Source organism: Salvia splendens, chromosome 15 (assembly GCF_004379255.2).
Source record: "Salvia splendens isolate huo1 chromosome 15, SspV2, whole genome shotgun sequence".
Lineage (NCBI taxonomy): Eukaryota > Viridiplantae > Streptophyta > Magnoliopsida > Lamiales > Lamiaceae > Salvia > Salvia splendens.
The window spans coordinates 7,705,683-7,719,794 of record NC_056046.1 but is presented as its reverse complement, the minus strand read 5'-3'; the positions used below and the strand labels follow the sequence as shown (position 1 = coordinate 7,719,794).

The 14,112-nt window shown below is 38.7% G+C and overlaps 3 protein-coding genes across 10 annotated transcripts; 2 read left to right on the top strand and 1 right to left on the bottom strand.

Annotated features, from left to right (window-relative positions):
* Window positions 1–74: 74 nt before the first annotated feature.
* LOC121768385 lies at window positions 75–4,746 on the top strand. 2 transcript variants are annotated; one of them, XR_006043359.1, is made up of 9 exons: window positions 75–264; window positions 608–1,304; window positions 1,551–2,641; window positions 2,754–3,021; window positions 3,119–3,343; window positions 3,538–3,711; window positions 3,847–4,023; window positions 4,102–4,235; window positions 4,314–4,348. XR_006043359.1 is itself a non-coding variant. In XM_042164880.1 (9 exons), exons 2-9 carry the CDS (start codon window positions 660–662, stop codon window positions 4,635–4,637), a joined length of 3,018 nt encoding a protein of 1,005 aa, XP_042020814.1. In that variant the 5' UTR covers window positions 77–264; window positions 608–659; the 3' UTR covers window positions 4,638–4,746. The 2 variants fall into 2 exon arrangements, 1 of the variants encoding a protein (XP_042020814.1); XM_042164880.1 differs by having other exon boundaries at window positions 77–264; window positions 4,122–4,235; window positions 4,314–4,746.
* Window positions 4,747–4,805: 59 nt separating this feature from the next.
* Window positions 4,806–6,856, bottom strand: LOC121768386 (OVARIAN TUMOR DOMAIN-containing deubiquitinating enzyme 4-like). 7 transcript variants are annotated; one of them, XM_042164882.1, is made up of 5 exons: window positions 6,437–6,560; window positions 5,664–5,785; window positions 5,520–5,560; window positions 5,348–5,446; window positions 4,806–5,191 (listed from the first exon to the last, which is right to left on the bottom strand). In XM_042164882.1, the coding sequence occupies exons 1-5, from the start codon at window positions 6,492–6,494 to the stop codon at window positions 5,023–5,025; spliced, it is 489 nt and encodes a 162-aa protein (XP_042020816.1). In that variant the 5' UTR covers window positions 6,495–6,560; the 3' UTR covers window positions 4,806–5,022. The 7 variants fall into 7 exon arrangements, 4 of the variants coding, with proteins under 4 accessions (XP_042020816.1, XP_042020815.1, XP_042020817.1 ...); XM_042164881.1 differs by having other exon boundaries at window positions 6,416–6,540; XM_042164883.1 differs by lacking the exon at window positions 6,437–6,560 and adding an exon at window positions 6,143–6,404 and having other exon boundaries at window positions 5,664–5,818.
* A 3,581-nt stretch (window positions 6,857–10,437) lies between these two features.
* On the top strand, window positions 10,438–13,797 carry LOC121769337 (receptor protein kinase-like protein ZAR1). Its single transcript, XM_042166114.1, has 2 exons — window positions 10,438–12,401; window positions 12,951–13,797. Exons 1-2 carry the CDS (start codon window positions 10,874–10,876, stop codon window positions 13,589–13,591), a joined length of 2,169 nt encoding a protein of 722 aa, XP_042022048.1. The 5' UTR covers window positions 10,438–10,873; the 3' UTR covers window positions 13,592–13,797.
* Window positions 13,798–14,112: the final 315 nt, after the last annotated feature.

Genomic DNA, 14,112 nt, shown 5'->3' with positions numbered 1-14,112 from the left:
TAGTTGTTTACAATAAACGAATATCAGTCAAATCCAAATCTAACAATAACTATTCATTGATAAACACCATTTACATTTTACAGTGAAGAAAGCTCAAATCAGTGGACTCTCTCTCTCTCTTGATTAGTCATTTTTCTCGCTCTTACTTTCTCTGCAATCAAAAGAAATGCCGCTGCCAGACAATGAGATGAAATACTGATAAAGGATTGGAGAAAGCGGAGCTCTGTTTACCATTTACTACTCCATCATTGCACTCGAATCTAGGTTCATCACTTTAATTCGTCTCGGTTTTTGCTTTTCGTGGATGGAATGATTTGTTGTTGTTTTCAACCAGCTTTTTATGCTTTGTGATGAGTGAATTTTGCTTTATGTGATGTAAATTAATCAATAATCGGCAATTCCTTAGCTCATTGAATAATCATAATCTCATAGCATGCTGATACTAATACTCTGCTTGTTTCTGATTAAGATTTAGGAAGCTAGATTTAAGGAATGTGTGATCAATGATTTGCTGTCTCTGTTCTAGATTGCATTTATCTGCAAAATAGTGTGTATTTCTGTTCATAGTGTTTCTGTTGTTAATGGAATATATCAAATTTTGATGCAGTTGTTGGGGTTTGCTTGATCAAGAGGCAGTCTGTTGATAGCTCTCTCCAGCTATGGTTCTCGGGCTTAGATCGAAGCACCGGAGAGGGGCTTTGGCTAAGGTGGAGTACATTTTCCATGTACAAGAGATAAGGCCTTGGCCTCCTTCAGAATCCCTAAAATCTGTCCAACAAGTGTTGCTTCAATGGGAAAATGGCAGCCGGTATTCGGGGTCGTTTCTTTCTGCTGCTCAGAATTCGAAAGTCGTCTTCACAGAGTCTTTCAAGCTTACATTGGTTTTTTTTGCTGATAAGAAGTCTCAAGATAAGTTTCAGATGAACAATTTGAAGTTTAGCTTGTTTGTGCCGCGTAAGGATAGGGCTAAAGGGCAGCTTCTTGGGACGGCTGTGCTAAACCTTGCAGATTATGGAGTGATAGAGAGTTTATTAAGCATTAATGTTCCGTTGAACATGAAGAGGAGCTCCAATGGCTCGGTGCAACCGGCTCTGGTGATTGGTTTGGAGCCGGTTGAGAAGGAGAGCTCTAACTCATCTCCTAGTGTTGGCCTATCGAAGCAAACATCTTTGGATAATGATAATGATGACCTGGAAATTGCTTCGATTACAGACGATGATGATGATGCTTCTTCCCGATCATCAAGGACTGCGGGGTCATCTGCCTTTGAGGTTGGAACATCTTCACCATCTCAGAGTGAGAAGGTAAGAAACATACTCATTAATGGATATTTCACTTTGGCTTTTGTTATTTTGCCATTCTTCCTTTGGTTTTCTTTCTTATATTACTTCATTTAGAAATCCATTCTAACAAAGTTCTTTGCTTCTTCTGATTATGTATGTAAAGAAAGAAAATAGATAAAGGTTATGAATATACCATCAGTTTGAGCTTTCCTTTTTTCTGGCATGTTGGGCATTTACTTTGTAGTAATAATTTGTAGCTAAATGCAGAATGGACATGGATATGCTGCATATGACTCAGAGAAGAAGAGGAATGGGAGACTACCACCCACTGATACATCATCAGAGACTTGGAAGCAAGAAACTGATAATGATTTTCCTTTGAAGTTTCGTGAGCGAAGCATGACATCTGTCGAGAAGAACTCTGAGACCGCCCTCCTAAGAACTTTTCCCTCATCCGTAAGTCGCCAAGATGCAAATGCAAAAGCCAACTCTGTAGTTGCATCTTTTGTGCAGGAAAGTGCCTCCTCTAGTTCTCATGAAGTTATTCCTAAGTATGAGCATAAACGTATTGGAAAAAAGCACGTGGCCGACTCTGCCAACTCTCTGGGCTACCATGCTACTCAAGCAACTGAGTTACTTGAGGATAGTGATCAAACACACGATCCACTTGCTAGCATGGTGAGTGCTGAGGAGAAAAAGAAACCAGATGACCATATCATAGAGGAGATGGCACATTCTACGGATAATATATTAGTTCAGCACATGTCAGAAGATGCTGTCAGAGGACAGGCAACAGGGATGAGTGAGAAAGCACCAGAAGTTCCACTATCAAGCAGTATGAAAGCTCAGAATGTGAGATCTGTCCGTAAACATAGTTTGTTTGAAGGAACCGAAGACATTTATGCCGGGGAAAATGAGCTTAACCCAGACATAGCATATGCCTCTCAAAAGAAAGGTGGACTTGGTGTAGTAATAGAGCCAAAGACGGAACTACCAGACTTCAGAGATGAATCGAAAACAAGAATTGAATTACCGTATGCCTCTAAAAAGAAAAGTGAACATGGTGTAGCAATAGAGCCAACGACCGAACCCCCAGATTGCAGAGATGAATGGAAAACAACAATTCAGATGCTTCGGGAGGAATTAAGGGAAGCAGCAGCTACTGAGGTTGGATTGTATTCCATAGTTGCCGAACATGCAAGTTCAGTAAATAAGGTCCACACCCCAGCTCGACGTCTGTCCAGATTTTATATTGATGCTTGCAAAGCAGGCTCTCAAGCTAAAAGGGCAAGTGCAGCAAGAGCGGCGGTCTCTGGATTAGTTTTGGTTTCTAAATCATGTGGGCATGATGTTCCAAGGTATTTTTTCCTTTTATTTTGTATATAATATGAAAACTGTTTGAATACAATTTCATTATTTTTCTTCTTAGTCATGCCTACCATCTCACCAAGTGGAAGATTTTCTTGACAGGTTGACGTTCTGGTTATCGAACTCGATAATGTTGAGGGCCATTGTCAGCCAAACTGCTGCAGAGTTATCAAATTGCAGTAGATCAGAAAGCAAAAGTAATGGCTCTTGGTCTGGATTAACATCGAAGGATTCCTCCCATTTGGAGCGAGAGCAATCTACTTCAATTAATGAATCTGATGATAAGGAAGATGTCTCAACATTTATTATTGCATTAGAAAAAGTTGAATCTTGGCTTTTCTCTCGAATAATAGAATCTTTATGGTGGCAGGTTGATTTTTTGGCTCTCTTCCTTGCTTTGTTAATTATGCATAACTTCTCTGATCTGCACAATTTTGAGATAATTTGTGGTCATCTCTGAACTGCAGACTTTTACACCGCATATGCAACCTACAGTTGCAAAAGTTAGTGGTATCAGCCCACGCTCAGGGACGAAGAAGACATGTGGAAGAAGAAACAGTTTGGGTAACCCTGAACAGCAGAATTTCTCTATCGAGTTATGGGAGAAAGCATTCAAAGAAGCCCGTGAAAGGCTTTGTCCACTGCGAGCAGGAGGACATGAGTGCGGCTGCTTGTCTGTGCTGGTTAGACTGGTATGTTACAAGCTAAGCATGTTCAAAAATTCAAGCATCTCATCATTTAGTGAACATACAAAACTCTTGATTTAGATTTAATATATTTCAGTTTCTTAGATTTTGGCAAAATACCTCATCACTGGACCCCAGTGAGTTGTTAGGTAATCGGGGATCATTAAGTAGTTTTGGATTTTTTTGGTTGTTTTGTTCAGGTAATGGAGCAATTGATTGATAGGCTGGATATGGCAATGTTCAATGCTATTCTACGCGAATCTGCTGAAGAAATGCCTACCGATCCCATCTCAGATCCGATCAGTGAATCTAAAGTGCTGCCAATACCACATGGGCAGTCAAGCTTTGGTGCTGGTGTGGAACTAAAAAACTCTGTAAGTAACATGGTTCATTATGTAGTCTATTTTGCTAAACTTGTTTTCTTAACGCCATATTTGGACGATGAAACCAAGAACTAATGTCGTGGAAATGCTGCTAGCTAATTGTTTATTCCTTGTGAACTTTTGCAGATTGGGAACTGGTCAAGATGGCTTACTGATCTCTTTGGCCTAGAAGATGACTCGACCGAGCATGGGGGTGTTTGCAGGGATGGGAAATCATTCAAGGCGTTTCGTCTCCTCCACTCTTTGAGTGATCTCATGATGCTACCTTTCGGAATGCTTGCTGACCCTTCTACAAGAAAAGAAGTAAGCTAACATCAACTTATATCGTTTACTCAAAACAACAATTTTTCTACCTTGGCACTAAGCATTTTTTGTTCATAGTCATTCCTTTTTATCTGAAGGTCTGCCCATTATTTGGTCCTACAATAATTAAACGGGTGCTGAATAGCTTCGTACCAGACGAATTCTGTCCAGATCCCATTCCACAGAGCATCATCGATGCCCTCGAAACTGAGGTTGGTGGGTGATCCATGGTTTATTCATCATTGTAACAACAATTGTTTGTTATTTAGCTGGTATTTCTTGATTTTTAGGAGGAATCAGATGCTTCAGAAGACATACTCACAAGCTTTCCTTGCACTGCAAATCGTACAAAATATACACCTCCTTCAGCAGCTTTACTAACTTGTGTGGGAGAAGTTGGTAGCCAAGTGATCCAGAGCAGCAGACTATCATCACTCAAGAAATCCTACAATAGTGATGATGAACTAGATGAGCTCGACTCATCTTTCACGTCTATCGTCCCAGATAGCTTCCAGAGCTCTGCTCTGGCAAAGCTCGCCTCGATGGCAACGGAGAAGGGAGGCAGAAGTGTTGTCAGGTATCAGCTATTGAGGGAGATATGGAAAGATGAATAGGGTCTCATAACTTTATTCTATGTATATGTTTGTACACATCTGTATAAATTTTGAGGACTCAAGACAGTTTTAAATTGTCTGAATTCATCTCTCAAACTGTCACACACAATCTTATGCATGATTAAATGTCAAATCATGCTACCTTCATTTGTCACAGTTGGAATAGAGTTATAAGTGCATAAACTTTTCCTAAATAATGAGGCAGATAATTTCATTAGAGTAACAAAGGGAAGTTATATCTACCCTTTTTCCTATACATGTTTCTGCCATTCTTGAATGTGATGCTAATCAGTTGTTACATATTTCACCATCTCTTGCTCCAGCAAAGTCGAAAAGAAAAAGCATTTTCACTTCTTAGCTTGACACGAGAGAGAGCAACGAAGACTTACAGCTTCGTCTGCAGACCATCGGAAGGGCTCTGCAACGCATCATAGTGCCCGTAGCCATGGTACAATACACGAATCGGATTCTCCTTCCCATATTCTTGACCGTATTCAGCTATAACCTTAAGGGAATTCTTCTTCTTATCCCACATGTGAACAGTTATTGGCAACCTGAAAACATATTCCTCGACATATTCTTTTACAAACACTTCATCAAGATAACTTAGACGAAGAAACACAGAGTGATGACAATTTCTCCATGGATAAAGAGGGTCTTTCCAGAGTGGAAAAGATAAGATCCAAGAAACAAAACAGAAGAACACCTACTGTAGAACATACGACGACATTAGCAGCTCCGGTTCCCCTCCCCACACGTGTGGCTGTCGCATCTTCGCAACATAAGAGTCGAAATCACCTTCAATGAACCTGATTGAGACCCGAAAAGCTCCATTTACTGATTGATGAATGAATCCAAACTTATTATAATGAACAGCCATACCATTCAGAATCAGCTCGTCTCTTGATAAATTCATCGGCAACCTGCAAAAAAACACGAGGGATCCCATCTTTCTAAGCAAGATGCAAAACAAGCACATGAATTCCCTCAGTGACAGACAAAACATCAAAAGGAAGAGATTTCTACAGCTGCACGAAGCTCGTCTGCAAGTTCCTTCTCGTGGCTTTCATTTGGAGAGGGCTTTCCGGCCCTTAGACAAGCACCGTGAACTACAGACCGGAACAGACACCTACCATCGCCCGGTATCCCTGCATCGCATTTTATCAATTGTCTCACCCAACCTACCTATGCAATAAACTAATCAAAACTTGAGCCACATCATAGTGTGGAACAACACCATTGTCATGGTCACAAAAAACAACAAAAGATGGAGCATCAAAGTTTATCAGTTGTCACCTAGCTATTCAAGAAACCAAAACAGCAGCAATTATGGAACAATACCATTTTAACAGTCACAAAAATCCACAAAACACAGTGATAGAATTTTGCTAAAATTTAGTCATAAAAATCCAAAACAATTTTCGATTTAAGAGGCCGTGCTTAATTCTCCTCTCTCTGGTAATAGAGTTTTTCAACACAATTTCTGAGCTATTATGTTTACGTACCTGAACTTAAATCCATGTTCAAAAATCAAAACAATGAATTTCCCAAAATGTTGGGGGAAAAAACTTTTGAAGCTGACTTCCAAAAATACGAGCTGGTAATAATCATTAAACACGCTATAGATAGTGTGAATCCGACGAAAGGAATAAGCTAAAACGTGGCCGAGATGATCTCAGCTTCAAACAAGCAACCTAACTATGGCGTCATCAATCACTTATTATCAATTCTCATGAAACAAACATTAAATTTTTTATTAAAAAAAGTCGATAACATACAAATAGACTGGAGATCGTTACCGAGCGAAATGTCAGATCTACGCATGGAAAATTGAGATTTCAAGCAACGAAATGGCATACTAGTAAAATAGAATTGGTTTATCTCTTTCGTGTTTTTTCCAGAATCAAAATTCTACGGCATTTTTGCAAATTCTTACCCGATATTTGATGGCGATGATAGCTACAGGACGTCGTCAAAAGTGAGCATAATGTCTCTTCTGTAAAGTGGATGATTCAACCTTTTTCACCACAGTCGGTATCAAATTCGATTCAGGCGTTATGCAGAGGAGATGTGACTCGGTCGCCACGAGTTGACTCACCGGGTTCCCCACGAGATAATGAGTTCGGAAAATGAGATTCGTTATTTGACCACTTTATCCACTTCATAAAGTTTTGCTTATTTTTTTAGCAGAGTTTATTCATCATTTGACTCTTCAACTTTAGGATCTCAAGATTTTGGCTTTTTCCCCCTCAAAAAGAGTTTTTTAGTCTTGAAAAAAAAGTAACAGTGTGATTCTTCAGATAAATTTTTGGTAGGACTACGTTATTTAATTGTTTTTATAGTACTAATAATATCCCAAACTCCGAAGATTACACATATTTGAATATTTACTACCCACGGGTAAAATTTGACTACAGTTGATATTACTACTACTCCTTCCTACTCCCAAATATGCAAATATTGTCACAGTTTGACCGGACATGAGTTTTAAAAAATATAATGAAATGTGAGGTGAAAAAGTTGGTAGGGTACTCTTAGGTGGCATTTGATTGCCATGACTAATATCATGAGACTATCCATCTAGGATTAAGTTGTGGGATTATTTTAGTTGGAGGGGGAGGCTATGACTAATTATCATGAGACTATCTATCTAGGATTAAGTTGAAGAGTTCAATCTTATGAACCAAACATGATACATATTTAATCATGAGATTTAATCTTGTCAACCGAACACCCCCTTAAAGTATTAGTTTTATAATAAAATGTGAGTGAGAATAAGTTAGTGGAATGGAGTTTATTATCAAAAATGGTAAAAAGAAATGTGACAAAATTTGTGAGACCGGATGAAAATGGAAAAATGTGACAAAATTTCAGGGACGGAGGAGTAATAAATAAAAAATAAAAATTTACCGGCTGTTAAAATCGGAATGGGCTATTCGGATCAGATTGGATTCGATTCCCTCCAAACGTGTGAAGGATTTAGGCTTTATATTGGGCCTTATTCCAAAAACCCAATCATGACTGCTTTCAAGCCAGCCCAACTTCTCTCTGTACCGACAACTTCATAGATATTTGCCAAACAAATATTCCAATTGCCTTTTTTAGGTAAAACTATTTTATTTTATTTTATGACAAACATAAAACGAGCTTGTTTGCGTTTGGACACTTGTGTTGTTGTATTGTTCTCTCTCCTAATTTGGAGTATACATGATGTGATGATAGCCCTAATAATAATGGGAGTAGAATAATGCAAAATGGAGCTTTGCTTGTCGCCTAATTCAAGCCCAAGCCAAATCAATACCCCTATATGAAGAAATGGGGCCCTCCATTTTATTCATTTACATATATCAATATGAAAGAGAGGATGGATTATCTTTGCTATCAAGCTAAAGATTGTTTGTTGCTTCTACATTTTATAACTCATCTTCTACACTACGCAAATCATTATCACTAATCACACAGCCCTCGCTTGATTTGATGATGACTCTATTATTTTCATCATTCAATATTATTAAATCTAAAAATACCATGTTAAATAAATACATTGAAAAAGTTGAATGGTAATCAGTTTTCACTTAGATTGAGATATTTTTAACGAGATGCAAGAACATTAAATGCGGTGTGAATTGAGCGGTGAGAATTGATAGTAGTTTATAGTACTTTATTATCATATAGTAATATATAGTGGATAATAACTAAATGAGGGTGACATTTTCACTATTATTTAATAATACTTAGTTCATATTAAAACAGTATGTAAATGAACTAGGCACATGCAATTGCTGCGTACATTCGATTAATCAATTGTGCATCAACAACATTTGTACTATTCCCAATATCCAACTGCTCCCTCCTCTTAGAAATAAAGGAAAAATATGTAAATGCAGATATATAATATAATATAATATAATATAATATAATATAATATAATATAATATAATATAATATAATATAATATAGAAGCTAATAAAAGAGATGCCTAATAAATAATTTTTTAGGTGATTTGATGTTTTCAGCATTAAAACACAAGAATACTTCCATAAATTTATTTTTTCACAAATGGTATTGCCTATGAATAATATTTTTTTTATAATGATGACTATGATCATTATCATAAAAATCTTAATGAAGAATGTGTATTGGATCATTTATGTGGTCAATTAAGTAAAGACTTAATTCAAATACTTTAATAATGTCATGTTCATCAACTGCTACAGAATTCTCTAAATCATTTATGCACTCTTTTTTTAAATACAATTTTTAGACTAAGTATTGATATATGAAATATTTACACCTTACCCTAATGAAAGGTTTGGGAATCCAACTGCTCTGAAGTCTGAACCCACTAGACAAAACTACATAAATAAAACAATAAATAAAATACTTGCTACTCCATAAAACTAGAATAAAATAAACACACGCACTCTTTTGTTAGCTTCTAAGCATGTTTTTCATGATTAAAATTTAGATGTAATGATCCATTCTCCACTAAAACATACTAAGTGGATCGTTGTATTATTGTCTTTATAATGGGCAGTGAAAAGGTCAAAACTGGGGTGAAAAACAAATGTATAATCATTAATTGGCATTTTAATTTATGTCACTGATAAAAATGATTGTGAATTGTAAGTGGTGTGGGGCGACTGTTTATGTATACTACCCCAATCAAGATTCCACAATTTTACAATCATATGTTTCGAATCAAAGTGGGATAAGGGGAAAATATTTATCTTTTTTGCTATTACTACATATTTGAAGAAAAGCGTTGCACATGATTTTTTTTAAAAATATCCTATTTGGTCTACTAAAATTATTTATAAATCGAACACAGATATTTCTCATAAATTTCAAAATTCTTGTTTTCTACAAATTGTAAAATGAAATGAGTAACGTGATTGAGAAAAAAATGGAATTCAAAGGCATGAATATTTGGTAAGTAGAAAATTTAATTTTTATGCTAAATTTTAGACAACGTAACTACCTAAATAATCATCATATTCTGACGCATACTACACCGTGAGTTTAGTTGTTGTGCTATATATCTGCATGAGAAATAGGTAAGCAAAATCATATCACCACACAATTCATAAATGATCAATAGATACATACCTAAGCTACCAAACATAATCAGCAATCACATATGGCACGCCCCATGAAAAAAAGACAAACCCTAAAAAAAATGTATTTCTATAAAATTATTCCAACTCAATGGATGGAGCGACGAATATTTATAGTTATAAACTGTAATTATTAATCTTTTTAAAAATATTGTAGGTGTTTTAAAGGAAAAAAGAAAGCTGGACACAAAATTTGCAGCATACTACAAAATTTGTTTATTTTTGTTGGTAAGTTAAATTGAGTATTCATGATTTGATTCCGTGATTGCATGCATATTTTGTTGGACAGAAAGCGATTGAATATCCAAACAATGTACTTTTTGTGTATTTGCTTGTTATTTTTTTAATTTGAGTTTTTAAATTTAACTTTCCACTCCTATTAAATGCACTTCAAAAGTAATCAGATAATAAATTAAATACCAGATGATTTTGATATCAACTCAGTATAATTCCACAAACTATTGTCATTATATTTCTGAAATTAACACCAAGAGTATCAAGCGAAAATTAGTGAATTTTACATTGTAGAAATAAATTTAAAAAAAACTTGAGACAGAAACGGTACAAATAAACAAAAAATCCAAAAGAGACAAAAATTAACTAAAAATCAATGATGCAAGAACATTTTTTTTTGCACTAAAAAGCCCATCTTGCTTTTCTTCTACTTGTTCACCTTCTTCATTTTGTCATCTCCATCCTCTTGATGATGAGAGAGAAAAAGAAGCCCTCCCTGCGTGGGCCCAAGCAACAGCCACCCGACTCCTACTCATGTCTTTATCTCATAAATTCCTCAACTCCCACGTCGCCAATTCCATTTCAATTCCAGTTTTTTTACACCGTTGCAAAGGGCCGCGGCAGCTAAAGCTGCGCTTTCGCTTCAAAATAGTTTCTTGAAAGTTGCAATTCTCAGAATTGAGAGCTGAGTGAAAAAGGGCTCTGCTTTCCCCCCCATAAAAATCGATTCTTGAACCCTCCCTCCTTCCTCCCATTTAGTTCGCGGCAGAGATAAAAGGAAAAAATTGTTTCTTTTCTGATTTTGAAAAGGGCCGCTTTTTGTTCGTGTTTGTGAGTGAAGAAAAAGCGTTGCTTTTTCAATCCCTCTCTCTCTTGAATTGAACAATGTTGTTGAAGAAGCTGCATTTGTCGGCATTCTTGCTGCTAAATCTCTGCCTTCACATTTCCTCCTTAAACCCCGATGGCTTATCTCTCCTCTCTCTAAAATCCGCCGCGGACGCCGCCGCCGCCGCCTTATTCGCCGATTGGAACGAGAACGACGCCACGCCCTGCCGCTGGTCCGGAATCTCGTGTATGAACGTCTCCGGCTCCGACGATCCGCGCGTAGTCGGATTATCCTTCGCCGGAAAGAATCTCCGCGCCTACATTCCGTCGGAGCTCGGCAGCTTGATCTATCTCCGGCGTCTCAATTTGCACGACAACAATTTCTACGGCGCAATTCCTGATCAATTGTTCAATGCCTCTTCTCTCCACAGCATTTTCCTCTACGGAAACAATCTCTCCGGCTCGTTGCCTCCCTCTCTGTGCAGCCTCCCTCGCTTGCAGAATCTTGATTTCTCAAACAATTCGCTTTCCGGGCAGCTACCGAAGTTCTTGCAGAATTGCCGGCAGCTGCAGCGGCTGATTCTGGCTAGAAACAAGTTTTCCGGCCAGATTCCAGAGGGGATTTTTCCGGAGCTGGCTAATCTCGAGCAGCTCGATTTGTCTGCGAACGAGTTCAATGGCTCGATCCCGGATGATATGGGGGAGTTGAAGTCATTGTCAGGGACCTTGAACTTGTCTTACAATCATTTTGGAGGGAGTATTCCAAAGAGTTTGGGTGATTTGCCACTAACTGTGAGTTTTGATCTTAGAGGAAATGATTTGAGTGGTGAGATTCCTCAAACGGGGTCGTTTTCGAATCAAGGCCCTACTGCATTCTTGGATAATCCTAGTTTGTGTGGCTTCCCTTTGCAGAGGTCTTGCAAGAACACTAGTTCAGATAGTTCACCCGGGGTTGAGTATGGTTCGGACGGGAATGATGGGGTTGGGGGGCGAAAGGGGCTGAGGCCGGGAATGATCATACTAATATCCGTGGCTGATGCAGTGGGAGTGGCGGTTGTAGGGTTGGTTATCGTGTATGTGTATTGGAAGAGGAAGGATTCTCATGGTTGTAGTTGCACCGGGAAGGGGAAGCTCGGGGGGAATGAGAAGGCGGGTTGTTGTGCTTTTCCTTGCCTCGGGTTTGGGGGTTTCCCTAGTAGCGACTCGGAGGTGGGGTCAGAAAAGGGGGCGAGTGGCGTTGGTAATGGTAGTGGTGGGGTGAGTGGTGGAGAGGGTGATCTTGTAGCCATCGACAAGGGGTTTAACTTTGAGCTAGACGAGCTTTTGAGGGCTTCGGCTTATGTGTTGGGGAAGAGTGGTTTAGGGATAGTGTATAAGGTTGTGCTCGGGAATGGGGTTCCAGTGGCGGTTAGGAGGTTGGGGGAAGGAGGGGAGCAACGGTATAAGGAGTTTGTCTCGGAAGTGCAGGCGATTGGGAGGGTGAAGCATCCGAATGTGGTGAAGTTGAGGGCGTATTATTGGGCGCCCGATGAGAAGCTTCTCATCAGCGATTTCATCTCTAATGGTAGCTTGGCCTCTGCTCTTCGTGGTAATGTCTACGATTCTTCGTTTTCGTGTACATTGCGTTGCGTTTACATGATCTTGCTGTTAGGTAGAAATTGTGGCCTTACTTGATAGTATATGCTTTTGTTCATTTTATGTGTGAATAATTGCTTGGTGGTTAGGACAGAGGAATGTGAATGACAAGCAACAAAAACAAGTAATGATTTTGTGTTTTTGGGATTATTTTATCTAACTTATCTAATGATGTTGTTGTTGTACCTTGTTAGCTATTTGACAATGATTCTTGTGGAACCATGTTTTGAGTCCTTGCATAATTTTGATTAGGATTTAGGTAAAAAGTTATTTGTCTCTCTCTCTATTGTTGGAGATCATTGCATACCAACATATCCTAGATTACTTATGTAGACTGATAGTGACTATGAACCAATTTATCAGTTAGATAACCATGACATCACATATTGAAGCTTTCTAGTTGGCTGAAACGACGTCGTTTGGATGTCAGTCATCCTCAATGCTTTAATACTCATAAAATGTTTCCAATCAAGCAATTTGTCTTGTGATTGTATTACCACAGGGAAGGCTGGGCAGCAATCGTCCTCGTTATCGTGGACGATCCGGCTGAAAATCGCTAAGGGGGCAGCACGCGGCCTTGCCTACCTCCACGAATGCAGCCCGAGGAAATTCGTGCATGCAGATGTGAAGCCATCGAACATCCTCCTAGACAACGACTACCAGCCCTACGTATCCGGTTTTGGCCTCAACCGACTCATCACCATCACCGGGAACAACCCCTCCTCCTCCGGTGGTTTCATCGGAGGCGCCCTCCCGTATATCAAAGCGCCTCAACAGGAAAAAGTCAACAACTACCGGGCGCCAGAGGCGAGGATCCCCGGTGGCCGGCCTACACAAAAATGGGACGTGTACTCGTTTGGAGTAGTGCTACTCGAGCTGCTTACCGGGAAGTCTCCAGAGATCTCCTCCCCGACAAGCTCGACCTCCACGGAGATTCTAGACCTGGTGAGGTGGGTGAGGAAGGGGTTCGAAGAGGAGAGCCCGTTGTCGGAAATGGTGGATCCCGTGTTGCTCCAAGAGGTACATGCCAAAAAGGAAGTGCTCGGAGCGTTCCACGTAGCACTAGCGTGCACGGAGAGCGACCCGGATGCCCGGCCGAGGATGAAAACCGTGTTGGAGAATCTCGAGAAGGTCGGAGGATGAGAGGCTAAGGATTTGTGTTTCAAGAAGAGTTTCTTCCCCTTTGTTTCCATATAATTCTTTTTATGATTTTATCTACAACTTCATTTTGCATCTTCCAAGTAGGAAACTAGCTATGGTGTAATTTATCTTGTTTTAACGTATTTTCTTGTAATAAACCGAGCCTATATATTATATATAGTTATTTCAATTTTGTATTTTCCTTTCAATGTTGCAGCAGTGTTATGGCTTGTGTTACGTAAAAACAGACTAGATAGTTTCTTTTTTATACACTAGTAGTGTCACACTGTGTGCAATGCAAAATCCGTTTTATGTTCTTTGCACAAATTTCAAACTTTTAAATAATTTTATGAAATGAGAAACAATATCATTATATGGGGTCTACAATCACAAATGTATAAATAACAATTTATTATAAAAAATACATAAAATTAAATAAGTTTTGAATATAAAATCCCACACAAATATGTTGATTATAATGTTTTTGGATATCTACAAAAGGACCATTATATTTTACTTTAACT

Excerpts from the sequence above, each read along its gene's own strand:
- LOC121768385 (XM_042164880.1), top strand. The coding sequence starts at position 660 with ATGGTTCTCGGGCTTAGATCGAAGCACCGGAGAGGGGCTTTGGCTAAG. Across the intron at positions 4,024-4,121 it reads ACCCTTCTACAAGAAAAGAA|GTCTGCCCATTATTTGGTCC; the intron begins GTAAGCTAACAT and ends TTTTATCTGAAG. Across the intron at positions 4,236-4,313 it reads TCGATGCCCTCGAAACTGAG|GAGGAATCAGATGCTTCAGA; the intron begins GTTGGTGGGTGA and ends CTTGATTTTTAG.
- LOC121769337 (XM_042166114.1), top strand. The coding sequence starts at position 10,874 with ATGTTGTTGAAGAAGCTGCATTTGTCGGCATTCTTGCTGCTAAATCTC. Across the intron at positions 12,402-12,950 it reads CTTGGCCTCTGCTCTTCGTG|GGAAGGCTGGGCAGCAATCG; the intron begins GTAATGTCTACG and ends GTATTACCACAG.
- LOC121768386 (XM_042164881.1), bottom strand. The coding sequence starts at position 6,494 with ATGCCATTTCGTTGCTTGAAATCTCAATTTTCCATGCGTAGATCTGAC. Across the intron at positions 5,561-5,663 it reads CAGACGAGCTTCGTGCAGCT|GTTGCCGATGAATTTATCAA; the intron begins GTAGAAATCTCT and ends GTTTTTTTGCAG. Across the intron at positions 5,192-5,347 it reads ATGTCGTCGTATGTTCTACA|GTTGCCAATAACTGTTCACA; the intron begins GTAGGTGTTCTT and ends ATATGTTTTCAG.